At 45.8% G+C, this 26912-nt stretch overlaps 1 protein-coding gene across 2 annotated transcripts in view; it reads right to left on the minus strand.

Annotated features, from left to right (window-relative positions):
• LOC133057722 (E3 ubiquitin-protein ligase RNF213-like) overlaps window positions 1–26912 on the minus strand; it is a 124456-nt gene that overhangs the window by 81801 nt on the left and 15743 nt on the right. Inside the window, exons 4-15 of one of the 2 annotated variants that reach the window (XM_061144588.1) lie at window positions 24887–25036; window positions 12807–13328; window positions 12413–12535; window positions 11649–11818; window positions 10949–11107; window positions 10417–10616; window positions 9331–9614; window positions 8185–8441; window positions 6757–6954; window positions 1906–2128; window positions 1333–1388; window positions 77–230 (exon numbers count right to left, since the gene is read on the minus strand). In XM_061144588.1, the coding sequence (XP_061000571.1) occupies window positions 77–230; window positions 1333–1388; window positions 1906–2128; window positions 6757–6954; window positions 8185–8441; window positions 9331–9614; window positions 10417–10616; window positions 10949–11107; window positions 11649–11818; window positions 12413–12535; window positions 12807–13328; window positions 24887–25036 (2496 nt within the window). The remainder of the gene's footprint in view (window positions 1–76; window positions 231–1332; window positions 1389–1905; window positions 2129–6756; window positions 6955–8184; window positions 8442–9330; window positions 9615–10416; window positions 10617–10948; window positions 11108–11648; window positions 11819–12412; window positions 12536–12806; window positions 13329–24886; window positions 25037–26912) is intronic. The other variant, XM_061144589.1, reaches the window with a different exon arrangement.

The following is a 26912-nucleotide window of genomic DNA, read 5'->3' on the forward strand; positions in this document are numbered from 1 at the left end:
CTCCTTTTTGAATAGAGGATGACTCAGGTTCCATAGCTCTGCTGGGTATGGCATTATGTGTACATGTTCCACTTACCACTACAGGTTTAAGTATAATAATTCTGCAAACAATCTCAGCAGATAAGGCAGGCATCTCATAAAACGTGTGGGCTTTTGATATTCTGCAGGTAGTTTCGTGAAGTTTCAGGCACACAGTCAAGTAGGACTGTATCAAGGGCTCCTCAAGAATCCTAACCCACAAAGAGTTGAGAGAAATGAATGAAGTAATGTAGGAGGAATTCGAAAACAGTACCCATTATTCATGACAAGTTCCTTCCCTTTAAAACGCCTACAAGGAAGGCATGTACTTGATCCCATATAGGATAACATCCAGAACATTTCCATTAATTTTGAATTTGTGACTAAGATAAAAAGGAAAAAAAGTCTTTTTGGTATGCCTCCATGGTCTGAACTATTTTAACAAAAGCAAGTTAAATTATTTCCAAGTGCATTCCTTTGTTTGAAAATAATCTTAAGGATGGATATTACCAAAGATTCAAATACCATACAATTTTTTAAAAAAGAATCAGTAAGCTACAGGGAGGGAAAAAAAAAAATGCTAGAAGCATATGTCCTGTGCATGAAATTTCTTTCAGCTCTGAGTGGACCTGCTTATTGGCTGATACATGACCAGAGCTGAAAGGTAGGGAGCTGATCAGGAGGGTTTAGAAGGTGGCAAGAGACAGGAATTACTGGGGCGATTCTGTAATACACAGAATTAGATGGGGTCCATGAAGTCCCAGGTGCTTGGCGTTAATGCAGATCTGACACTCCCACCTCCATCCTGAACACTCTAAGAATTCAGGTGAGGCGATCCTGGCAGTGCTCTGAGAAGCTAAAAAGTTACCTCCCACATTTGTTCATTTTGTACACTGCGCCTCCAGGGTGTCAGAGCTCACACATATTTGCAGAAGCAAATGATTTCAGATCATTACGGAAAGCTACCTTTGTATTTATTTTCAGCTTCTCTGACTTGCAAAAAAAAATCTGAAGACTAAATGCTGATAAGATGCAGGACACAAGCATGAATATGTAATATGATGATAATCACTTAAAAATAAATGACAAAAGTGCACAGGAAAAAAATCAGATGAAAATAAACTGAAATGTTAGCACCTGATTTCTATACTTTTCCCTTTTTAAAAAAGTAGGATGATTACATCAATACCTTGAAAAAAGAAGTGGAATATATATTAATTTATGGCCTTACATTAATGACAGCAACTATGGCATAAACCCAATCATAAGGGATAACCTTGTACAAGAGAGATTACCTTTTACTTTTCTACTTACTTTTCCTGATAAATATCCAGAAGGCACAACAGCATTTTCAAAGTATTCTCAATACTCTAGGGTGGGGAAGAAAAGAAAAAAGGGAAGATTTAATCATGATGCCACTAATCTTTGTTAAAACAGAACCAAAAAAAAAAAAAAAAAACACCCCAAAATAATAAGGCATAATAATTTTCTTTCTATAAACAAGCTTTAAGGGGCTCAAGTACTAATCTTATACCTCTTACAAATAAAACTTAGGATTTAAAATTAAACCATTTTTTCCTCCCCAAAATGGGAAAGGACAATAGCAATTCGGAAGTGGACCAGCATGCAGGATAACTTCTAACCCTGACTTGCACAATCTCACATATCCAAAGGCTGTTGTTTTATTGAATTTTGTTTACTGAAACAGAATAAACTCAAGTAAATTAACCCCTTACCCTAAGAAATATTGACCCTTCCCAGTTCTCTTATATCTAAGTGCTTTACCAGGTCAGGTTTTCAGAAAAGGAGAATCACAAACTCTGACTGATTAGTTTTTGACCTGCTTTTGTTAAGCAAGGTCTCAAGAGCTGATTCCAGACAACAAACCTCGAGGTTTCTTGGAGAGATTTCCTGAAGTCCGTTCAGACGGTACCAAGTCCCTAGAAGACAGTCCAGGACACAAGGGGGACACTGACTCAGGTAATCGATGAGGTGTCCCATGTAAGAAGCCAAGTTACTCAGAGGAAGCAAACTGAACCAGGATCGGAATAGATACTTATCCACATTCAGCAAATATCTGTTTTTTTCCATTAGCTGGAGTAATTGTATCCTTATAAGGGAAAATTGGAACAGAAAAAAAGGGCAGCAGGGAGATAGGTAAAAGAGACAAAGTTAATTAAAATTATGTTAGAAGGGATCTAGAAAGTTCTGATTTCAAAAATAACTGAAATGCCAACAACTCAATCAAATAAGAAGTAAACAATAATATACTAAGAATTCAGCAACATGGATGAACTCCGAGGACAAGATGCTCAGTGAAATCACCCACTCACAAATGAACAAATAATTTGATTCCACTTATGTCAGGTCCCTAGAGAAGTCAGATTCATAGAGACAGCAGAGTAGTGGGGACCAGGGACTGGTGTTGGTGGGAGAATAGACTACTGACTATTGAGAACACAGTTTCAGTTTTACAAGATGAAGTTTCTGGAGATGAATGGAGGTATTGGTCGCACAACAGAGTGAATGTATTTAACACCACTGTTGTGGTGGTATACACTTAAAATGATTAAAATGGTAAATTGTAGGTTCTGTATATTTTACCACAATAATAAAAAAATTCAGCAAGAATTAAGCATTTTCAATACATGTATATGTATGGCTGAGTCCCTTCACTGTTCACCTGAAACCATCCCCACACTGTTAATCTGCTATACCCCAATACAAAATAAAAAGTTAAAAAAAAAGAATTAAGGATTTTCCAGCTTTATTGAAATATGGCATATGACACTGTAAGTTTAGGGTTGATTTGATATACTTACATACTGCAAAATGATTACCACAGTAACAATACTTGATACCTGCATCCATTGTGTCATATAGTTACCATTTCTTTTCTGTGATGAGAATCATTAAGATTTAATCTCTGAGCAACTTTTAAGTAAACAATATAGTATTATCAACAAGAATCACCATGTTGTACATTCAGTTCGGTTCAGTTCAGTCGCTCAGTCGTGTCAGACTCTTTGCGACTCCATGAACCGCAGCATGCCAGGCCTCCCTGTTCATCACCAACTCCCGGAGTTTACCCAAACTCATGTCCATCAAGTCGGTGATGCCATCCAGCCATCTCATCCTGTCGTCCCCTTCTCCTCCTGCCCCCAATCCCTCCCAGCATCAGCGTCTTTTCCAATGAGTCAACTCTTCGCATGAGGTGGCCAAAGTATTGGAGTTTCAGCTTCAACATCAGTCCTTCCAATGAACACCCAGGACTGATCTCCTTTAAGATGGACTGGTTGGATCTCCTTGCAGTCCAAGGGACTCTCAAAAGAGTCTTCTCCAACACCACAGTTCAAAAGCATCAATTCTTCGGCGCTCAGCTTTCTTCACAGTCCAACTCTCACATCCATACATGACCACTGGAAAAACCATAGCCTTGACTAGATGGACCTTTGTTGGCAAAGTAATGTCTCTGCTTTTTAATATGCTGTCTAGGTTGGTCATAACTTTTCTCCCAAGGAGCAAGCGTCTTTTAATTTCATGGCTGCAGTCACAATCTGCAGTGATTTTGGAGGCCAGAAAAATAAAGCCTGACCTTGTTTCCACTGTTTCCCCATCTATTTCCCATGAAGTGATGGGACCAGAAGCTATGATCTTCATTTTCTGAATGTTGAGCTTTAAGTCAACTTTTTCACTCTCCTCTTTCACTTTCATCAAGAGGCTCTTTAGTTCTTCTTCACTTTTTGCCATAGGGTGGTGTCATCTGCATATCTGAGGTTATTGATATTTCTCCCGGCAATCTTGATTCCAGCTTGTGCTTCTTCCAGCCCAGCGTTTCTCATGATGTATTCTGCATATAAGTTAAATAAGCAGGGTGACAATCTACAGCCTTGACATACTCCTTTCCCTATTTAGAACTAGTCTGTTGTTCCATATCCAGTTCTAACTGTTGCTTCCTGACCTGCATATAGACTTCTCAAGAGGCTGGTCAGGTGGTCTGACATGCCCATTTCTTGAAGAATTTCACACAGTTTATTGTGATCCACACAGTCAAAGGCTTTGGCATAGTCAATAAAGCAGAAATAGATGTTTTTCTGGAACTCCCTTGCTTTTTCGATGATCCAGCGGATGTTGGCAATTTGATCTCTGGTTCCTCTGCCTTTTCTAAAACCACCTTGAACATCTGGAAGTTCACAGTTCACGTACTGCTTGGAGAATTTTAAGCATTACTAGCTTGCATTACTACTAGCATTACATCACTTTACTAGCGTGAGAGATGAGTGGTACATTAGCTCTCAAGAATTAATTTTTCCTCAGAAATAATGACGTTTGTACTCTTTGAGAAACATCATCACTTTTCCCCACCTCCCAGCCCTAGTAATCACCATTCAACTCTCTGCTCTTGTGAGTTTCATTTTTTCAGATTTCACATATGTGATATCATATCTATAGTATTTGCCTTTATATGCTTTATCCCACTTAGCATAATACCCTCAAGGTCTATCCATGTTTTGCAAGTGGCAGGATTCCCTTGCTTTTGTGACTGAAAAATATTTCATCATGTATTCATATACATGTATGTGTATATACGTATACATATATATGTATATATACACATACATATATATGTATACACACATACAAACCAGTTCCTCTTTATCCATTCATTTACTGACGGACGCTTAGGTTGTTTCCATATCTTGGCTATTGTGAATGATGCCGCAGTGAACATAGGGGTGCAGATATCTCTTTGAGATAGTTATTTCATTTCCTTGGGAAATACACCCACAGGTAGGATTGCTGGATCATATGGCAAAAGCTCTTGGTTTAACTTTTGATGCCATTTTCCATTGTCAGTGTAACAATTTAAGAACTAAGCATGTTGATGCATGATGCCCTGGATTCTACATGAACCCAGTTCAGGGAAGGTCTTTAAATTACTCTGTTCTGTAACACTGCCTGGACACCCAAAAAGATGACAATGTGAAAGAAAATACTGTACAGCAGAGTGCCACAACTGACAGAGGTTACGAGAAACACGTGGATAAAGCTTCACTACATACTAAAGGCCGCTTTTGCCTGAAAGGCACAATATTTAAGACCAACGCTAATGTTTGTCATTTGCCAGCAAGACTGTCTAATTTGGCTTTAATTTCAAAAGATCTCAATAATAGTGAGGAAGCAATAATTTAATTTAGCTTGCTCACTATTTCAATCCCTAAAATCCTATAGGCTAGATCCTATTGGATTGGGGAGAGCAGATGAGACTTGGAATAGCTTCTTTGACAAAAGACAAAGTAAATGGGAGATGGTATCTGTGCTTTGTAATAACTGCTAATATTAATTTTTGACTGAATTTGTATTTTTTATTTAATTTTTGTACTTAAATTTGATTTACCATTTTTCTTTTACAGACTGTGCTTTCTGTGTCTTCTCTAAACTCTTTGCTTACCTCAAAATGATACTTCACTGCATACCTACAGAGTGCAAAGCCACTGGTCTTTTTCAATTCCACTTTCAAGAATTTATCTTGAGGAAATAACTGGACACGGAAAACTACAAGAAGTGCATCAAAACATGAGCAAATGTGCAGAAACAATCCAAGTGTCCAGGAACAGAGAACTAGCTAAATAAAATTTGCAACACTAAGCAGTCATTATAATAGGTGTGTGTTTACTGACAAAAATAAAATCATTCATACAATTGATACAATACACTGTTAAGTGAAAAAAGAAAGTTGGAAAACAGAATGAAACAAGATAAATGATCTATTATAGACGCAGGGAGTGGGGAACAATTGGACAAAACCAGACAAAAGGCACAAATTTCCAGACATAGATAAGTGCTAGTGATGTAACATATAATATAATTAACAGTACAGTGGACTGAACTGAACTGACAGTGGATTATACATAAAAGTTGTTAGGAGAGTAAATCCAAAGAGTTCTCATCAAAAAGGAAACATTTTTGTCTGTTTCTTTAATTTTGCACCTATGGACGATAGATGTTCACTAAACTTCAGTTCAGTTCAGTTCAGTCGCTCAGTTGTGTCCGACTCTTTGCAACCCCATGAATTGCAGCACGCCAGGCCTCCCTGTCCATCACCAACTCCCGGAGTTTACTCAAACTCATGTCCATCGAGTCGGTGATGCCATCCAGCCATCTCATCCTCTGTCGTCCCCTTCTCCTCCTGCCCCCAATCCCTCCCAGCATCAGGGTCTTTTCCAAGGAGTCAATTCTTCGCATGAGGTGGCCAAAGTACTGGAGTTTCAGTTTCAGCATCAGTCCTTCCAATGAACACCCAGGACTGCTCTCCTTTAGGATGGACTCTCTAAACTTATTGGTCATCATTTCATGATGTAAGTCAAATCATTATGCTGTACTTCTTAAACAGTGCTGTACCTCAATTATATCTCAATAAAACTGTAAGAAAAATAAATAATCTATTTTTTGTGGTTTATTTTTAAATATATAAAGCACCCACATATCCACATTTGGACACAACCCTGCAAATACATAGGCCAAAGTGTACGATTATCTCTGTGGTTGCAGGCCATTTTTGTAGCTTTCCATTTCTTGCATGTTCAAAACTTTTTAAGGAAGTAATTTTAAAGGAAGCAATATATTACTTCCATCACTAGAAGGAGAGGTAAGTGGACACTGGAAGTCCACTGGAGATCTTGGAAGCACAGTTATGATTCTAAAATTTACATACACAAGTGCAGGTCCAAAACTTACTGATCTGGTCTTGCTTCCCGAAACTCCGAGAAGGAGATGCCTTCAAGGGCTGCCCAGGTGTCCTCAGACTGCACGGCTGAGCCCTGGGCTGGTGGGGACAGGTCCATGCAGTGGTGCAGCACAGGCAGAGCACACACCCAGAGGTCAACCTTTTTGCCCATGCACATTCGGCACAGGTTTACCAAGGACGCTTGCCAGCTAGAAAGGGAACAGAAACAGACATCAGTTCAGGATGGCCAATGTGAGGCCCACCTGGGGGTCTGACATCCATTAGGGAAGGGACAGCTCCTCACACAGAGCAGGAGAACACTCTGGGTATCTGACCAGGGAGAAACCTCAGGGCCCACTGGGCACCCAAAAGTGTCAGGCACTGAACAGGCCCTCTTGCAGCCCCAGAGCAAACTCCCAAGGGCATCCTTCCATTCTCCATGACAGTGGGAGAGACAGGTTCAGAGAGGCTTGTGATCTACAAAAGGTCCCTGGTGTCAGAGTTGGGGCTTGAACACAGGTCATCTGGCAACAGTAAATCTAAATACGAAGCAACTTTTTGCATGTAAGTGGGGAGCCTATAAATAATACATGCCATGTTCCTTACAAACACATGTACATTTGCCAGCATTTCTTTTCTCTTTCAAAATTTTATTAAATCCTGGACAGGATTTAACTGGATGTTTAAAATTTGTAAAACCAGGAGGCAAGTGTCCGTTAAGACTGGCTACTCAGAGAAGGCTACCCAATATTATTCTTGAGTTCAATTCAAACAGCTACAGAAAAAAGACCTGGGGATCATCAGAGTGTTCTGGGGAGGCGCCTCCAACCAGTGAAATATAAGTGCCTTCGGGACAGGCCACAGCCTCCACACTACCAGTGCTCCCAGCCTAAAGCAATGGGCACAGCAGTGGCTCCTAAACTGGGAACGACAGTGGCCGAGGCCACAGTGAGGGCATCCACAGTGCTTCCACAAACATCCTCGAGTCCAGCTTCATTGTCTTACTATGACCCAGCCCCCCAAACACAGGCCCTCTGTCCATGGGATTCTCTAGGCATGAATACTGGAGTGGGTGGCCATGCCTTCCTCCAAGGGATCTTCCAGACCCAGGGATCAAACCCATATCACCTGCATTAGCAGGCAGATTCTTTACCACTGCACCACAGGGGAAGCCCATGATATACCTCAAAGCGTCTCAAAAGCAAGTATTCAATAGAATATGTAATAAAATGAAAAACAGTACATAGACTAGAAAAAGGCTAGACTGATAAACACTGAAATGACAATAGTGAGTGGTAAAATTATGGGTCATTTTTTTCTTGTATGTTTTCATCCATTCTATGACAAGCTCTTATTTTTATAATCAGATAAAACCCATTAGAGAGCTAGGAAATCTTTACACACACACACACACACACACACACACACACACACACTACCTCTGAGATGCTTCAAAAATGTGTTTCAGGTCCTGGCAAAAGGCATCTGGTGATGTGGCCTCTGAGTGAAGGAGGTGACAGAGTGAGGCCAGGTCTTCTTCCAGTAAGAGGAAGTTGAATTTTTCCACTAAGAAAAGGACAATCATGCCCATTCTCAATTTACTCTTCACTGGGCAGTCCTCAGGCAGACGGTCCCCACTGGTTTCCAGAAATGGTGCCATTTTCTTTGTCAAGCACTCCCATAGGTGCTTCCTCACCTGGTCCCCAGAGAAAAGGAAAACACATAACCATGGCGTTGAACCCACCAGAGGTGTCAAGACCTGCCTGGCACTGAGCTTAGTTTCCTGTGAGCTGGGTAGGGCCTGAGGAATGAGGGGCAAGGAAATCTTTGGGGAGCAGTCGCCCTCTACCTGCCACCCCACTAAACCCTGAGTATCCCCTTGCCCTGGGACTTTGGGAGGTACCACCAGTGGTACATCCAGAGGCCTCAGCATGCTGGAAAGGATCTCAGGTTGGGGTCCTGAGCCTTATAAGAGTTCACTAGTCATCTCAGATGTGGCTCCAGGTCTGTCTCAAAAATGCTTAAGCCATACGACACAGTAGCTGGAGATGACATGGAGGAGGATGCCAGTCTTCTTGTCGTGGAGGGAAAGGGCAGGTGAGGAGGTGGGACCAGGTAGTGGAGGGGAAGGGTGGGACCAGTAATGGAGGTGGGTCTAGAGGAGTTGAAACTGAAAGTGTGAGTCCCTCAGTTGTGTCCTAGTCTTTGCGACCCCATGGACTGTAGCTGCCAAGCTCCTCTGTCCATGGGATTTTCTTGGCAAGAAAACTGGAGTGGGTTGTCATTCCCTTCTCCAGGGGATCTTCCCAACCCCAGGATTGAACCCAGGTCTCCTGCATTGCAGGCAGATTCTTTACCATCTGAGCCTCCAGGGAAGCCCTGGTGAGGACGTGGGAGGAGTCAAAAAATGAGGAGGACAAAGAATTCCCTAGAGGTGGCGCTAGGAAACAAGAGGCTGAAATAGCCTGCCCCCATCCACCTGTTCACTGAGTCTTGGAGTCATCTGGCCACTAGATGGTGAGGTGATGCTGAATGCCCAGGAGACAGAAAAGGGAGATGTTGCTGACACCCCTGAGATCTGGTACCTTCTTCTCTTCATACTGTAGAGCACTCCATGGCTGTTCTTCTCCTTCATAGATCATGGGCACACGAATGACATCATAGAACTGCTGGAACTGGATGAAAAAGTTCTTTAAATTGATGGCATTCCAGGTTTCAAGAATGCTGAAGATGCGGTCCAGCATGACTGCAGCTGAGATCTGCTTCCCTATCACCACGTTTTTCCTTGTACCATCTGTTATATGATCCATCAATTTCTGAAATGTCCCAGGGGGCTTCATACAAATTATATCATCGTACTGATGCCAGTCTAAGAGTAAAGAGAACATTATACTTAGGGGCATCGGAACCCACTAGACCTGAACACTCCACCCTGGAAGGTTGATCTTGACCAGAAGAAGCAAGATGAAGGAGTCAAAGAAGGGAATGAAGGAGCCAAAGAAGGGAAGAAAGACAGGAAAATTACAGAATGTGGGAAATAGAAGGCAGCCAGCACTCACTCCATCCAGGTTCCCAGCCGCAGATGAGCAACGTGGGGCCTGACCCCAGAGGTAGCATAGATGTTTAGGACAAGTAACCTAGACACCCCGCAACTACCCTTAAGTACTTGAAACATGCTTTTGTTGAACCAGATGGCTCAGCATACTTGGTACGTGAGTTCCTTAGAAAATTACCACATGAATGCACCACCAAAAAACAAATAAACAAAATAAATTACCTGGTCTTGGTGACAGACTGATCCATCTCTCTCAAAAGCTGACAGATCAATCTTTTTAAATAAGAACTTTAATATTAAGTAGGCTTTATCTAATAGTAGCTCAGATGGTAAAGAATCACTGCTGCCTCTCCATGCCCCAGTCCTCTCACTTCTCAGCAGATCCACCCTCTCTTCTTTCCCTTAGAAAAAATCCGCTACCCTGTTTACTCTTGTGAGTGCTTAAGTTACACTGATCAGAAACATGCTGCCAAGCTCAGGCTTAGAAAACATAAAGCCAGGAGGTATGGCAGGGCCAAGGGCAAGCAAAGAACACCCACAGAGGACAAGGAAAGCCTTTGTTCCAGAGAGGAACGTCCAGCCTCAGAGGTTGATCAATCAAGAGTCTTCGGCTTACCTGCAGAGTCCAGAAGGGAAGATTTCACCCGCAGACAGCGGTTCACATGCTCGCCTTTCTTTGACGGTTCTTTGTAGATGAACTCATACTCAGGGCTCCTGCCTCTGCAGATGACGTACTTGTAAGGAATGGGTTTATTCACGTGCTGCTTGGAAATGGTGGTGCTGCCTTCAATGAGGGACCCGTTCTCATGTAAGTCTCTGTGAATAAACAGGAGAGCAGCTGGATATGTGAAAATCCTCTCCCAGAAATGCTCATTCTTCTCAAACAGAACGTGGAGTGCAGACCTAATGCTGTAAATCTATGCTGAGAGAGAGGATGCTTCTAGAACAAGGCTCACTTCCACACGGAGACAGAAAGACGACCAAGATGAAGTATGACAAAGAACTGCATTATAGGGAAGAGTTTTTTGAAATATTTATCTTCCAAAAGTTCTAAGAATTAATCAACTTGATCAGAATGATGATTTCAATATATTTCAAAGACTGGACATTCTATACATTTCCTTATGGGCCAACCGGGATATACTCACTTGCTGTAGTGCATTTCGCAAACATTATGACTCCATGCAGGCTTCCCGAATTCTTTTCCACCCCTGACATATACTTTGTGTTGATCAGGGTTGAATCCAAAATGTTTAGAAATGATTGCATGGAAGTATACCATGATTCCTTCCGTGGAGCTCAGCAGGCTGGTGGAAAGTCACAGAAGGAAACACTGATTAGATCTGGTCTCTCTACCCCCTGCCCATACACATACACAGGCATACATGTGCACACACGATCTTGTTTCTGGGCATGCACTAACACACACCCCAGCAAAGTGCAAGAGAGCCCACACTTCAGATAGACTGCCCACCATGTGGGTCCCCTTGGCTCTCCCTCTATTGTGGAGGAGGACAGGGGGCACAGGCTGGGGTGATCTCTGCCCAGCTCCAAAGAGCTGGGGGTGGTGGGAGGGGGTGACTGAGTACTCTGGGGCATGACTGCCTCTCTCCTGACTTCTGTAAGGTCCATGCTGCTCAGGTCCCCAGAGACCATGTGATGGCGCATTTCAACCAGTCAAGGAATTGGGACAGGTGCCCCTCCCTGCCTACCTCCTGAGCGTTGCCCTTTGCCCTGAGAGTCAACAAACAGGCAGCCTGGCAATCTCCTCTGGGGTGGCGTGGCCCTTCCCAGCCCCAGTGCTGGGTGGGGGCCCGGCCTCTGCCTCCCCGAGCCAGTTGCACCCACCTCTCCTTAGCTCGCTGTGTGCTCTGGTTCCTTTGCTCCTTCTCATTTTTCACAGGGGCTGCATTATTTCCGTTATTCCCCTCTGGCTTCTTCAGGTTCTTTGGCTTGGCTTTCTCATTTTCACCTGTTTTCCCTCCAGGAACAGCCGTCTGGTCCTTGGTTGCAATTTCCTGGAACAGGCACCCAAACCCCAACCTTTAGACCAGGCTCCATGCTTGCCACATACACGGGACGCTTGTCATAGTCACGAGACTGGTCACATCCCTTCCCTGCTCAGAACCTTCAAACGGTTTCCGGTCCACCCACCACAGGCTCCAAGGACTCCTGTCCCAACATCGTTAACCCCAGCCTCTCTTCCCTTCACCTGCTCTTGGAAGAAGCAGCTTTACTGCTGCCCCCTAAACAAGCCCACCACACTCTCCCTTGCGGCCTTTGCATGTCCCCAGATAGGCACGTGGCTTGCCTGTCACTCTTTCAGTTCTCCTTGGAGAGGCCCTGACTGGCACCCACTTCAGTCCCTTGCCCTATTTCTCTCCAGGGCACTTCGCACAGTCTGGCTTTGCATGTCTTTCTCCCCACTAGAATGTCAGCTCCGAAAGGCAGGAACTGGTCTCATTCATGGCTATACCCCCAGCACCTAACACAATTCACCAAATGACTAAGCCGTGGAAGGAACGGGACTAAAAGGAGCAGCCCATGGGATGGACAGCAAGGATGGGGAGGGTGTCATGGAGAGGCGACCAGGCAGGCACGAGACGCTTTACCTGACGGTGGTCTCGGGAAGCTGGGATGCTTGTGGGCAGCTCTTTCGTTTCCTCGTTCTTCTCTTTAACATCTTTCTCAGCTCCTTCCACTGAACCAGCTGGCTCAGCTGCAGCATCACTTGCCTGGAAGAAATAAAGTCCCCAAACATCAGGGCCAAAATGACAAAGTGCACAGGGAAACCTGGACTCAGTGGCATGAGGGTCAGGCTCTTCCACCAGCCCAGGAACAGGGGTCAGCGGCTCAGGGTAGAGGCATAGCCCCTCCCACAGCCCCCCTCCCAGGAAGCAAGTCCCAGTGTATGCCCTTCAGACAGTGAGGTGTTGTCAGATCCGCACTGCACAGCAAGGTGCTGAGACAAGGCAGGCCAACCCCGGCATCACTCCCCTAACTCACCCCAGAGGCAGGAGCCCTGGCCAGCAGTCCGGTGGTCTGCAGCTCTTTCCTGGACTTGGAGGTGTCCGCCTTGGGCTCAGGCAGCAGGAGCTCCTGGGCAGTATCCTTCTCCCTAGGAGAGCCTTCGCTGGCAGAAGTGGGGAGATCGTCACCCTTGGAGGGGCGCGGGGACAGGTGGTCATTCCCTTCTGGGAGGGCTCCTCCCAGAGTCTGGTCCTGAGGTGCTGGGCTGCTCAGAGACTCGGTGCCCGTGGCTGCTTCTGCCTCTCCTGTAGCCTCGCCTTGCAGAGGGTGGCCCATAGCCTCCAGTGGTATTTTGCCCACACTTGGAGGCTGGCCTGGCTCGTGAGAGGGACTACCCTGCTGAGCTGGGCTTTGGCATGGAGCTGTGTCCTGGAGCCCAGGGTTTGCAAGCGAACTCAGACTACAGGGCTCCAATGAGGAGGCGGACAAGGAATCCAGCTCTGCAGATGTGGAAGTATTCTTCGAATTCCTTTTCTTCCTTTTACTCCTTCTACGCCGCTAAACAGAAAAAGAGACACTCATTTCATTTTGTTTCTCAGGTTTTCTATACTCTCACCAAAGGTTTCCTCCAATTTCCTTTCAATTTCTGAAGTACATCAAGCATAGCCCAACCCAACCACCTTACAACTGCTAAATCTGCCATTCCTCTCTCTTGGAAAGAAGGAAACTGAGCACGAAGTGAACGGGGGTGGTAAACAGAGTTGAGGGACAAGTGGGGAGCAGTGATGGTCACATACTTTGCTTTGCCCAATCCAAGCTGAGACCCTCATGCGGAATACCTTCCAATGGGAGGGCCTTGTAAAGACGGCTTTCATATGTTAGAAAGTATGCACAGGCCCCGGCATGTTACACTCTTATATGGTATGTATTACATACAAAATAGAGATGGAAAAATGAGCAGAAGTCTAAGCTGTTCCTTCCTGCTCTTGCACTGGCACATTATGCTTCTGCCTGCAGATCCTCACTCAAAGGCAAGAATCCTCAGCTTCGGAATCAGACGAGCTTGTAGAAGCAGTTGTGGCAGGCCCCTGCGAGGACCCCGAAGGGCTGAATGTCCTGCATGCAAGGCAATCTTGGTCTGCAGCAAAATATTGATTAGGTCCTTAAGTGCCAGTAACCTGTGATCCTCCCTGCTACTGAAGCCCAGTGTGGGCCTAGGGCTTGGCATCTTGCCCCTTGCCTGGGCTGAGTCCTCGGGAGAGGGAGATGGAAGACCTTGGGGTTTATCTGCACATGGGGTGGGACATCTTGTTCTGGGTCAGCTTCCACATTTTCTCTAAGAAACCTGACCAAACTTCCAGCCCATCTGCTTGAAACAAGCAGCACAACACACAGGCTGTCCTGAATGGCAATCTCCCAGTCTGACATCAATACCAGCTAACACTGTGGTAAAGAGAAGGAAGGTCATTCAAGGCGGTCACATCCCCAACTTCCAGGGCATATAGATCTCTGAAGATTTTGCCAACATACTGATGGTGATTCGGCGCATCTGGGGGACCTCATGTCCTGCATTTCCATGCTGCTGCTGCCAGTCCAGGCTTGCTCTGTGAGCACTACCACCAAGCAGCTCCCCACTCCAGGCACCAGCATCTCCATTAGCTTTCCTGGTGGTCCTGAAGTCTCACTGGGAACCACAGATCAGACCAGCAGGAAGCCTGACGTGGTTGTCCTGAAGTCTCACTGGGAACCACAGATCAGACCAGCAGGAAGCTGTATGCAGACCCCACAGCCCCAAGCCCTTTGCAGATTCTCTTCCTTTTCGAAGGCAAGGCTGGCTTAAATTAAGTCGCTTATGCTGATCTACCAAAAGGAACCTGGAACTCTGTCCTAAGCACAAGGAACAAGAAAGTAAGACGAGTTCTTCCCCCATAAAACTGATGGTTTACTGGGAGAGAAAGACTAAAAACAGATGGTTTTAGCTTATTAGTAGGACTTAGAGGCTTACAGTGAAGAGGCTTAGGTTGAGTCTGAAAGTCACTGAGAGCCAAGAAGGCAGTTTCATCAATTGGCAAAGATTACTGGGACCTGTGCATCTGAATGTGGCCAAAGCCACAGGCTACCTTCTAGGTTGACCTGCCCACCCAGAATCAAACCTTATGCTTGGCTAGAAGACCCCACATGACTGACCCTCACTGTCTGTCAACCTCATCCCACCCTAGTCCTGTCCTGGCCTCCAGTATCAATCCTGTTTTTTACTCTCTGTACTTTAGGATGTTTCGGCATTTGGGGGGACCTTGCTCATCCTGGAGAGACTGCCCCTCCCAGGGTTACTAATACCCAGAGAGAGGTGGTGACTCGCCACAAGCACATCTTTCATCTGCCAATCAACCAACACGGAGCTCCTCCCTCCACCCACCGCCCACCTCCTTTATCAAACGCTCCCTCCACGCCAACATTTCCAGCTCCAAATCACCACAGGGCCAAGTACAGGACATCTAGACCACCCTACCGCCCAGAGTCCACCAAGAGCATTCACACTAGCCAATTCTGAACCTCCTCAAACCTGCCTGCCCTGCCCCACAAGGCAGACTCGGGGCCACTTTCTCCCCTTTCTCCTTCCATCTCCCCTGCGGCCCTTCAGACATGGCCCCTCCTCCTGGGAGCTGTGAGGAACACTGACCTCCCCTGTCATCACTAGGCACAGAATCAGGGAGCCTCAGGCTTCCAGTTCCCTCTTTCGCCAGACACCTCCTTCACTTTTCACTTTGTCCTCTGCCCCATACCCCTCGACAGACCACCTGGACGCTCCCAGTAGGAAAGCAAACGTATGTAGCCCTGCACTTGCTTTATTTTGTTCCTCAGAAACCGTCAACTAAACATGCCTTTTATTTTCTCTTCCCTCCAGGAAGGAAGTCTCTGTTTTCTTCACTGCTGCATCCACAGTGTCTAGAACAATCCCTGAGCCCCGGTAGGTGCCTAAATGCTTCTATCTCATTATATAAATTCCTCAGAAAGTCCCGTGTCTCGCTGCAGCACCAACATGTTCCCTCTTCCCCTGGGATGCACCCACCTCAGGCAGGTCTGTGATCAGACCCAAAAATAAAGGGTTTTGTATCAAACTATTAGTGAAATGAAAATCAAAACTACAATGAGATATCACTTCACACCAACCAGAATTGTCATTAAAAGAAAAAAAAATCCGCAAACAATAAATGCTGGAGATGGGTGGAGAAAGGGAACCCTCCTACACTGTCGGTAGGAATAGAAATTGGTACAGCCACTATGGAGAACAGTATGGAGGTTCCTTAAAAAACTAAAAATAGAGCTACCATATGATCCTGCAATCCCACTCCTGGGTATATATCTGGAGAAAAACATGATCCGAAAGGAAAAATGCACCCCGGTGTTTGCTGTGATACTGGTTACAACAGACAAGACATGAAAGCAACCTAATGTCCGTTAACAGAGGAATGGATTAAAAAAAGCTGTGGTACATACATACAATGGAATATTACTCAGCCATTAAAAAGAATGCAATAATGCCATTCGCAGCAACATGGATGGATCTCAAGAGTGTCGTACTGAGTGAGGTAAGTTAGACAGAGAAGGAGAAATATCGTGTGGCATCGCTTATATATTGAATCTAAAAAGAAATGATACAAATGAACTTACAAAATGGGAAGAGACTTAGAAAACGAACTTATGATTGCCAGGGGAAGGGAGGCTTAGGGAGTTTGGCATGGTCATGTGCGCACTGCTATGTTCAAAGTGGAGAGCCAGTAAGGGCCTGTTGTCCAGCACAGGGAACTCTGCTCAGTGTTACCTGGCAGCCTGGATGGGAGAGGAGTCTGGGGGAGAGTGGGCACATCTGTATGGATGGCTGAGCCCTTCAGTATTCACCTGAAACTATTGCAGCACTGTTAACTGGCTTTACCACAACGTAAAATAAAAAGTTCAAAAGAAAAAACAAGAGAGTTTTGGCTTCTGATTTGCAATTTGCCTTTCTCCTCTTTATCTACCTTTCTCTTTTTTTTTTTTTAATCGCTATTTGATTGTGCTTTTTATAAGCTGTTTCAGAACCCTTAGAATAAGACTCAGATTTCACACAGGCAACTTAGTTCTCTCAATACACATCAATGGGGCCACATGAGTGTCTGGCCCCTCACGGGTCTACAGGCAAGGCACGAGGCTAAACTCTAAACTCTTCCTTGACAAAAATCAAGCCTATATATACATGTTACATATTTATGTATTCCTCATTCCTGTGGTCTGTCACTCTGAACTCATTAGTCCGGAATATGTACACTAAAACTAAACACTACTGATTAGGAATCCAGACCTGGTCACAACCTCTGGGTGTGGGCTGTGGATGGGGGTGGTTGGGAGGAAACCCCAATACTTCTGATGATGTCTTTGTTGACGATGGATGGTAGGGGATGAGTATCCACTAAGATAATCCGGCATCTGTGTTATACATACTCTGTAGGGTGGGTGTAATACTTAATTAAAACATTTGTTAAGTGCAGAGTTTATTGACTTGGAAGGGATGCTAGAGAACTTTCTGGGGACTGAATGTCCTGTCATTGGATCGGGTAGGGGTGACAAAGCGGTACACACAGCAGAACATCCAGGGGGCTCTACCCTGAAGGCCTGTGTAGTTCATTCAATACCAATTATACCTCAGTTCAAAGGCTATAGACCAGCTCTAAATGCATACATAAAGGCTGCACCTATTTCTGCCTAGAGAGAATTAGTGAGAAAAAAGTAACAGTTTGCTACTTCTTGGAGGGAAGGTGGATTAGTCAGAATACACGTCTGATTTTATATTTCATAATGAGGGTCCTCAGAGAGCAGAGAGATCTCAGTTCTGAGGAAGGCAAGGCAGCCCTGTTCACGCCCCTGAACACTGGGTCAGGAGTACACAGAGGGGTGCGGGTGTGTGCTGTGGACCCTGAAAAGGCACATATGGCAGGAAGCGGGGGTGACAGGTGAGAACACGGACTAGTAGGAGAGAAAGTCTGTGAAGGTTTTGACAAACGCTGAAGGGTTGGAGGCTAGCTGGGCCTGCAGCCCTGCCCAAACTCCCAGGGGTCCTCTGCCTCATTCTGCACTGGCAGTGATTGGGGTAGAGTAGGATAGTTAGTTTAGGAATCACTCTCGGGGATTAAGAATGTAAAAGGAATTTTTGTAGGCTAATGATTACTCAAGAAAAGAATCCAGTAACCTAGCAACAATCTACACTATCTTGAAGGAAGACCAAGCATCCAAGCATCGGGCACATTCAGGCCACAAGTTCTGATGATTAAAGCACAGGACAGTAGATACGGTGTCCGAATCTTGTTACATGAAGTCAGGGAGTTAATGGTCCTTGAAGAGTAGCATTTTGTAGCTAAGATGGGAACATAGGAGAAGGGGTAAAGAAGCTAAGTGAAAGAGGACATTATACGGAAACTGAACCCAGCCCAAGCTCATTCTCCTGGCTGCACTGACAGGTCAGTAAATCAGGAGATGAGTTGTTGGAACAGGGAATAATGATTTTAATCAGAAAGTTAGCAGACTGAGAAGATGGCAGCCTAGCGTCTCAAAAAACCATCTTCCCACAGTTCAAATTGGGCTCCTTTTATACACAAGAGGTGGGGGGGGGAACCCACTTAAGCACTGACCAATGGCTGAGCAGGACAAGTACCGGTCGCTGGTTTGACATGTGCTAAGTTATTTCACTTGTTGTCCAACTTTTTGCAACCCTATGGACTATAGCCTGCCAGGATCCTCTGTCCATGGGATTCTCCAGGCAAGAATACTGGAGCGGCTTGCCATGCCTTCCCCCAGGGGATCTTCCCAACCAGAGATTGAACCCATGTCTCTTCTGTCTCCTGCATTGATAGGCAGGTTCTTTACCACTAGCGCCACGGTCACTGGTTGACAATTGCTCACTAACAGTCACTTGTTTCGGGGAGGGGCCCACTTTGGGGGCACTGAACAATGGCTGAGCAGGACCACTAACTGGTCCCTGATTGACCGTTGCTCATTTTGGGGGAGGGGGAAACCACTGAGGCACCAACCAATGGCTGAGTGGGGCTGCTATAGCTCCTGCCTGCCTCACCACCATTCCACCTTGAGTAGAAAGGTGCGACACCAGAAAGCAGCCAGGTCTGAAGAAGTACCTGGTGGCCCTCACAGTGTCCTCCAGCTCTCGTGGAGTGAGATGCCCAAGCGGCAGAGACTGCGGTTGATGGGATCATGGTCTAAGGTGGTAGGTGCCATGGGCTCAGCCCACCACTCGCTTCAGTGGTCAGACTGTGCCCAATGAGATGACCTGGGAGCTGGTGTCCCCAGAGCAGAGCTTCTACCTGTCCACTTTCACCGTAGATGGCTTCCCATTTGGCACTGGTGGTAAAGAACCTGCCTGCCAATGCAGCAGACATGAGAGATGTGGGTTCCATCCCGGGTCTGGAAGATCCCTTGGAGAAGGGCATGGCAACCCACTCCAGTATTCCTGCGTGGCGAATCCCTTAGACAGAGGAGCCAGGTGGGCTACAGTCCACAGTGTCACAGAGAGTCAGACATGACTGAGGTGACTTAGCATGCATGCATGGGTGGCAGGAACAGGGTCCCTTCTGGTGGGTTAGTGGGCTAGATGTGGCTGCCTAGAAAGGTGTGGTGAGCAGTTCCTGCCTTAAGGGCACCAGGGAGACAGGATGGAAGGGCCCAACACACTTTGGGTTCCGGTTTGGCCTGGGGAGTCCGCAATTACAAAACCTGAGATGAATTGCCATATTTTAGTATATGTTACCACCCTTTTGCTAACATACATATGATTTAAATAAAGCCATGACAGTCCCAGCTAGGCCATATAAAGTCAAAGGAAGAACTAATGATGTAAGCCTTGATATCTACTCAAAAATGAGGAAGAAGGTGGTCTTCTCCCCTCCCCACTTTTGCTTTGATTATAAAAATGAAGCCCTTTTTGTTGTTGGGGCAACGCTCCCTTGCCTGCCTGCTTGTATCTGCCGTAAGTGTCCTAGGCTAATAAACTCATTCTTTGTCTATCACTTTGCCCTCACGCTGAATAATTTCAGTGATGAGACAAAAGAACCTGAGCTTCAGTAGGTCCTGACACAAGGTGAGGGGTTTTAGGTAAAAGACAGTGGGTTTGGACTTTTCTCATGGTCCAGTGGTAAAGAATGCACCTGCCAATGCAGAAGATGCAGGTTTGATCCCTGGTCCAGGAAGATGCCCTATGCCAAGTGTAAACTAAGCCTGTGTGCCACAACTACTGAAGCCCACACACCTACAGCCTGTGCTCCACAACAGGAGAAGCCACCACGATGAGAAGCCCACGCACCACAACAGAGTAGCCACTGCTCGCCGCAACTAGAGAAACAGCAACAAAGACCCAGGGCAGCCAATAAAAAAAAAAAAAAAAAAAGAGTGGGTTCAAGTCCTCTCCTAAGTCATGGATCATGGATTGAAGTCCCAGCCTGTGGATACAAGTCCCAATCCGAGTTTGGGTTGAGTTTAAGTCCCATCTGAGAAAAAGCGTGGTTTCAATAGAAAGTACTGTGCCAATTCAGGGAGGACAGTGTCACCTTTCCACTGGCATCTGATCAAGCACTTCCTTCTAGCAAACAGGCACTGCCCAAGCTCCCTTCTCTGCAGCCATCCTTCCCGCCATCTTTGGACCCAAAGAACCTTCCTCAGCTTCAGTTTCCTCTTTTGTAGAACTTGGATGACACACATGGACAGTATTTTGATGGGGGAAGAGGGATGGGGGGGGGGGGTCCATCCACAAACACAAGGCGGGCTTTGCAAAAGCAACAAGAGAAAAAAATCTGGGATGAGAACTAGAAATATCAAATTGAACCCCAGCCTGACACATTCCAACTAGCGCTGTCATCATTAGGACCAGTGCCAGCCTCTCAATTACACACTATACACTTGCAAAAGGGAACAAAGACTCCACAGTAGGGACTGCCAAGGAGGAAGCGAGGGGCCATCAGGAAAAAGATGTGGCAAGAATCTATACTAAGGGCACCATGAGATTCCTGGATTTGCTGAGAATGGGAGGTTCAAGGGATCCTGGAGTCTTGGAGAGATGCTCAGACCACCCCTTGCCCCACCAGCTGCCTGGCGCCCTGCTCCCACTCCCCAACTCCAGGAATGATGCCTTGAACCTCCCATTCTCAGTCGAGTGGTTCCAGCAGGATTAACTCTACTCCAGCTGCAGGGTCAGGACAGCACCCTGGCTTGTTAGGAATGGGGACATGTCCCAATCAGAGCCACTGACATTTGAGGACAGCTTCCCCTGGGAAAGAGATGCTTCCTCTTCCTTCTCTGGAAGCCCACCAAGAGGCATTCTCTTATTCCTCTGAACAACGCAGTGGGAGGTAGGTAACCTGTGGAAGCGTCCAAGGTGTTGGAGACTGTTGAGAGGCCAAGGAGCTAACTGACATGAAGAAGGCAGTGCAAAAACAGAGAGAGCTACCTGGACTTTGGGAATATCATCTAGGTGCCCGGATTAAACCTTGTCTGCAAGTAGATGCCCGGATTAAACCGTGCTTGCAGTTAGGTCTACCCAAGGACTTCTCAGTTACATGAGTGACAAATTCCCTTTATTATATTAATTAACCTAAACTGGGGTCTCAACTGTTGGCAAGCAAAAGATTTCTAATGGTTAAAACAAACCTCAAAGGAGGTCGTTTCCTTCTTTATGGAACTTCAAAGTAGGTTGTTTCCTTTATACAGAAGCCCCAAATAAGTCAAGGCAATCAATGTTCTAACAACTTTGGTGGCATAAGACGTCAGGCTCTGGTAGATACACCCAGGCCACAACATCCTCAGGGCTCCAGACCTCTACACCATGGCACAGTCCAGGAGGACCCCTCTGTGACACATGCCCACCCCTCTGGTCACTACAGAAGGTTTGGGGGCTTTGGATCCCATGAACAGGTACCAGCTGCCCTCTCCATGGAACCTGGATCATGCGTGCCTTCTAGAAGAAGGGGTGCTGTCAGCAGGGTAAAAACCAAGAAAGCACACACCATAGCAAGGGAGGTGACCCTGCAGAACCAGGAGGGCCAGGGAGGTGTGGCTGTGTAAAGTGGCAGTAAATGAAAGATGGACCCCTGGAGGGACATGACCCAGTTCCTGGAAGACAAAGACTATGGGAAGGGATGACAGGATGATAATAGCCCAACACGTGGATCCCAAACCACATCCCAGCCCCCAGCAGCAGACTGGTAGACATCACCACACACCCGAGGTGACAGCCACCAGCCAAACCCTCTTTTTAATGGAACCAAACCTGGGAACCTAAAAACATAATAGAAATGAACTTATTTACAAAACAGAAATAAACCCACAGACATAAAAACAAACATGGCTATCAAAGGCAAAAGGGGGGAGGGATAAATTAGGAGTTTGGGATTATCAGATATACACTACTATATATGACGCAGATCATCACCAAGAATTTACTGAATAACCCAGGGAATTATATTCAATATCTTGTAATAAACTATAATGGAAAAGATTCTGAAAAAGAATATATATGTAATATATATATATTTTAACACATGTATAAGTGTATAGTATCACTTTACTATACACCTGAGGTATTGTAAATCAACTACACTTCAATTTTAAAAATTGTAATAAAATAAGTAAATAAAACCAAGTCCCACCTAACCGAGCGGCGACAGGGCAGTCTCTGGACGCTGATCATGTGCTCTGCTCTTGTCACCCCTCGAGGGGAACTCCCCCACGTTTGCTGCCCACTTATCCCTTTCTCATGGGAACTGCCTTTTACATCTTGCACCCATTGTCCTGTTAGTACATGGCTGTCTTATTTCTTTGAAAGATTTACTTAGGTATTCCAGTTGTATACCCTCTGTCATCATATGTTGCAAATGTTTTCTAACCATCTGCTTCTCGATAGCATTGCTGAATGGTTTCCTCTAACCCAGAATCTGGGATATTTTATGCATCCCTGTCCACATTTAAGGGGTTGTTTTGGTGAGGCTCTGGAATATCCACATAATTTTATAAATAGTCATCTAATTTTTCTAGAACTCTTAGGGTGTCTTTTACATTAGTCAACCAACCTGGTATATATCTTAGTGTTTCCTATGAGTAAAGAAGGGCTTCCCTGGTGGCTCAGTGGTAAAGAATCCACCTGCCAATACAGCAGATGTGAGTCCTATCCTCACATGTGGGTCACATGTGGGACCCTCAGATGTGGGTTGGGAAGATCCCCTGGAAAAGGAAATGGTAACCCACTCGAGTATTCTTGCCTGGGAAATCCCATGGACAGAGGAGCATGGCAGGCTATAGTCCACGGGGTCACAAATGAGTTGGACAGGACCCAACGACTAACCAAAAACAAGAAAAGAATCGTTTTCTCCAAATGGTGAGCCACTGTTCAAACGCCCCTTACTTAACACAGTGTTACTCTCTGATACATGATACCACCTTTATCACCTGCTCAACTGGCATGTATACTCACATCTGCATCTAGATGTTCTATGTCAACCTAATGGGTCTCTGTTACTCCATTAGGATGTGCTGTTGCTTTATATTGCTATGCTTGTAGCTTACAACACATTTTGATATCAAATCTCCCATTTATTGTTGTACTTTTCTACATTCTTTATAGGAACTCTCACCAATTTATATTCCAGATGGACTTCAGTGTCTTTTATCAATTTCCAAAAACAAAACAAAACAAAGCCACCGGAAGCAATACTCCCTTTACACATTAATTGACTAAGTGAATGTACACATCTAAGGAAAGAACTGACATCTTTACAGTATTAAACCTTCCGTTTGGGAAAATCTATTTGCAGTTTGTTTTTTCTGTTTTTAGATCATGCAGGGGCTCTCCACATCCACTCAATATTTTCTATCAGTGCTCATGCACTGCTGTCCTCTGTGTTTACAAGGTGCCTTGGGGTTTCTGTTTTTCTGTTGTACCACATGGCTGGCGGGATCTTAGTTCCCCAATCATGGATTGAACTCAGGCCCCAGCAATGAAAACACCGAGTCCTAACCACTAGACTGCCAGGGAATTCCCAAAGTGCTTCTGCTCTGAACTAACCAATAGATCGAAACCCAGAGGCAAAACCACACCTCATTTACAGCCTTCCACCCGGCACCCAGTGCCCCCACATGCAGCAGCTGCTCAATAAATCTTTGCTAAATGACTCAATGGCCATCTTACTCAGGAAAAAAGTCACCATTCTGTGAAAGGATGATAGTTAAACACAAAATCACTCTTCAGTGTCTGAAGCCTCACTGCTTTTCCTCACAAGCAAAACTACTTCCATTACATATATTAGCTAGTCTCACTTTTGATATTATTAGTAAAACCCTCAAGACTCACAAATGCTATAGACAATGAAAGAAGTCAGGACTAAATTCAGCAGGCTTCCACGGCACAACCAGGGTTCAGAATACGAGCGCATAATCTCAGATGCTGGCAACTGCAGGGGCTGGGTGCATTCTCCAAGCCCTAGTAGAGGTTTAGCCTGGCCCCCACCAGTCTGGTCCCAGCCCCCAAGGGAGACCCAGGCCTCCCTGCTCTTCTCCATAAAGAGAATCTTGCATGGCCTGTGGAGCTTTCAGGGTAAGTTTCCCATGTGCCAAAGGAGATAGCTACACAAGAAATTAAAAGATGGATGGAAAAGTAGGGATAGGGGCCACAGGGGCTTCCCCGGTGGCTCAGTGGTAAAAAATTTGCCTGTAATGCAGGAGATACGGGTTCAATCTCTGGGTTGGGAAGATTCCCTGGAGGAGGAAATGGCAACCCACTTCAGTGCTCTTGCTGGGAACATCCCAGAGACAGAGAAGCACATGGGGTCCCAGAGTCAGACACAACTAGGTAACTGAGCACACACAGCACAGGGGACCACACACAATAAAGCTGAAATTTAACATTAGCAGAACATCCTCAGAGTCACAAGAGCTAAAACCCAAAGGCATGGCTACTGTGTCGACCAGCCTGGGTAGGAGTGGAAAAAGCCTCCCAGCAGCCACCTTCAGCATCAGAGAGGGTGTGGGGCTCGGTCCCATGCAAGCCTTGGCAGGGAGCATCGTGGGCCACTATTAATGCAAACTACCTGCTCAGAGTCTGGAGCGCACGTGTCAGTGACCTCAAACAGGGTTGCATCTTCTTTTCTTCTTTTGCAGGCAGAGTAACTAACAGCTTCCAGCTCATCAGATGTGGATGTGCCATCTGCCGCATCTACAAAACCCTCAGACACAACTCCCTGTTGAAACATGATCCCCTTCAGACAGAGCAGGGTGACCACAGGCACTGCTCCATCAGGGTCTAAGAGACCCCTAACAAAGCCAGGTGGGGACGCTCTTGAGTGAGGATTGAACCAGCTCCCAAGGCCTCCTGGCATCCATGCTCAGCAGGCACATGGTCCCTGGTGTCAGAGACAAAAGAAAGGGTTCTGCAGGTGGCAGGCAGAGCAAATCCATGCAAGCAAGCAAATCCATGCCCCATATTAGAGTTGATGTCTGAAAGCCTTGGGACATCTGACCTTCCATACAAGCAGGCCTGGAGCCTGGTTTTCTAAGCTCCATCCCAATGCCCAGGCCGGTACTTCCACACAGATGCAGCTGTGGGGACATTCCTGGAGGAGCAGGGAGCCCAGCATCTGAGGCCAGGCCTCAAGGGGGCTTTTGGGGATGGGGCCATGCAGGGTAGTGACCAGTCTCTCTGGATGGCACACCCCAGGGAGCACAGAGCCAGCCCTGTGCCATCGCTTCCTTCATCGAAGGAAGCGGTGAGGACCAGTGGGACTCACCACTGTGCCCCAGGCCACTGAGGGGAACCAGGCAGGACAGGGAACAGGGAAGTTGGGCCTAAAGCCAAGGCCTGAGCTACTGGCACCTCAGCTGCTGCAGGTGAACAGAGAGGTCCATTAGGCCCTTGGGCACAGGTCAGGGGGCATACCTGGGCCTCTAACAGGGGGATCTCATGGCCAGCACTGCACCCAGGTGGAGGGAAGACAGGAACGGTCGAGAGCCTCTGACTGCGGATGGGGGGCAGGCAGTTGGTGTGGAAAGGGAAGGGGAGTTCTCTGAGGGGCACTTGGAAAGGACCAGTGAATGAGATGGGTCAGAGCACACTGGCAGCCCAGGTGCAAAGCCCATCCCAGTCAGCACCAGGTACCCAGGCCAGCTCCCAGCAGGAAATCAAGGACAGGACCAAGGTGACTGGAAGGAACCACAGGATCAGTCAGCACCTTCAACCTGACTCCCTGGCTCCATCCTGTGCTCCTCTTCCTCACGGTAGGTATAAAATAATGAAAGAAATCAAAGAGGACACAAACAGATGGAGAAACATACCGTGTTCATGGATTGGAAGAATTAATATTGTCAAAATGGCTATTCTACCCAAAGCAGTCTATAGATTCAATGCAATCCCTATCAAGCTACCAACGGTATTTTTCACAGAACTAGAACAAATAATTTCACAATTTGTATGGAAATACAAAAAACCTCGAATAGCCAAAGTAATCTTGAGAAAGAAGAATGGAACTGGAGGAATCAACCTGCCTGACTTCAGACTCTACTACAAAGCCACAGTCATCAAGACAGTATGGTACTGGCACAAAGACAGAAATATAGATCAATGGAACAGAATAGAAAGCCCAGAGATAAATCCACGAACCTATGGACACCTTATCTTTGACAAAGGAGGCAAGGATATACAATGGAAAAAAGACAACCTCTTTAACAAGTGGTGCTGGGAAAACTGGTCAACCACTTGTAAAAGAATGAAACTAGAACACTTTCTAACACCATACACAAAAATAAACTCAAAATGGATTAAAGATCTAAATGTAAGACCAGAAACTATAAAACTCCTAGAGGAGAACATAGGCAAAACACTCTCCAACATAAATCACAGCAAGATCCTCTATGACCCACCTCCCAGAATATTGGAAATAAAAGCAAAACTAAACAAATGGGACCTAATGAAACTTAAAAGCTTTTGCACTACAAAGGAAACTATAAGTAAGGCGAAAAGACAGCCCTCAGATTGGGAGAAAATAATAGCAAATGAAGAAACAGACAAAGGATTAATCTCAAAAATATACAAGCAACTCCTGCAGCTCAATTCCAGAAAAA

The sequence above is a fragment of the Dama dama genome, chromosome 5 (assembly GCF_033118175.1).
Source record: "Dama dama isolate Ldn47 chromosome 5, ASM3311817v1, whole genome shotgun sequence".
In the NCBI taxonomy this organism is placed as follows: domain Eukaryota; kingdom Metazoa; phylum Chordata; class Mammalia; order Artiodactyla; family Cervidae; genus Dama; species Dama dama.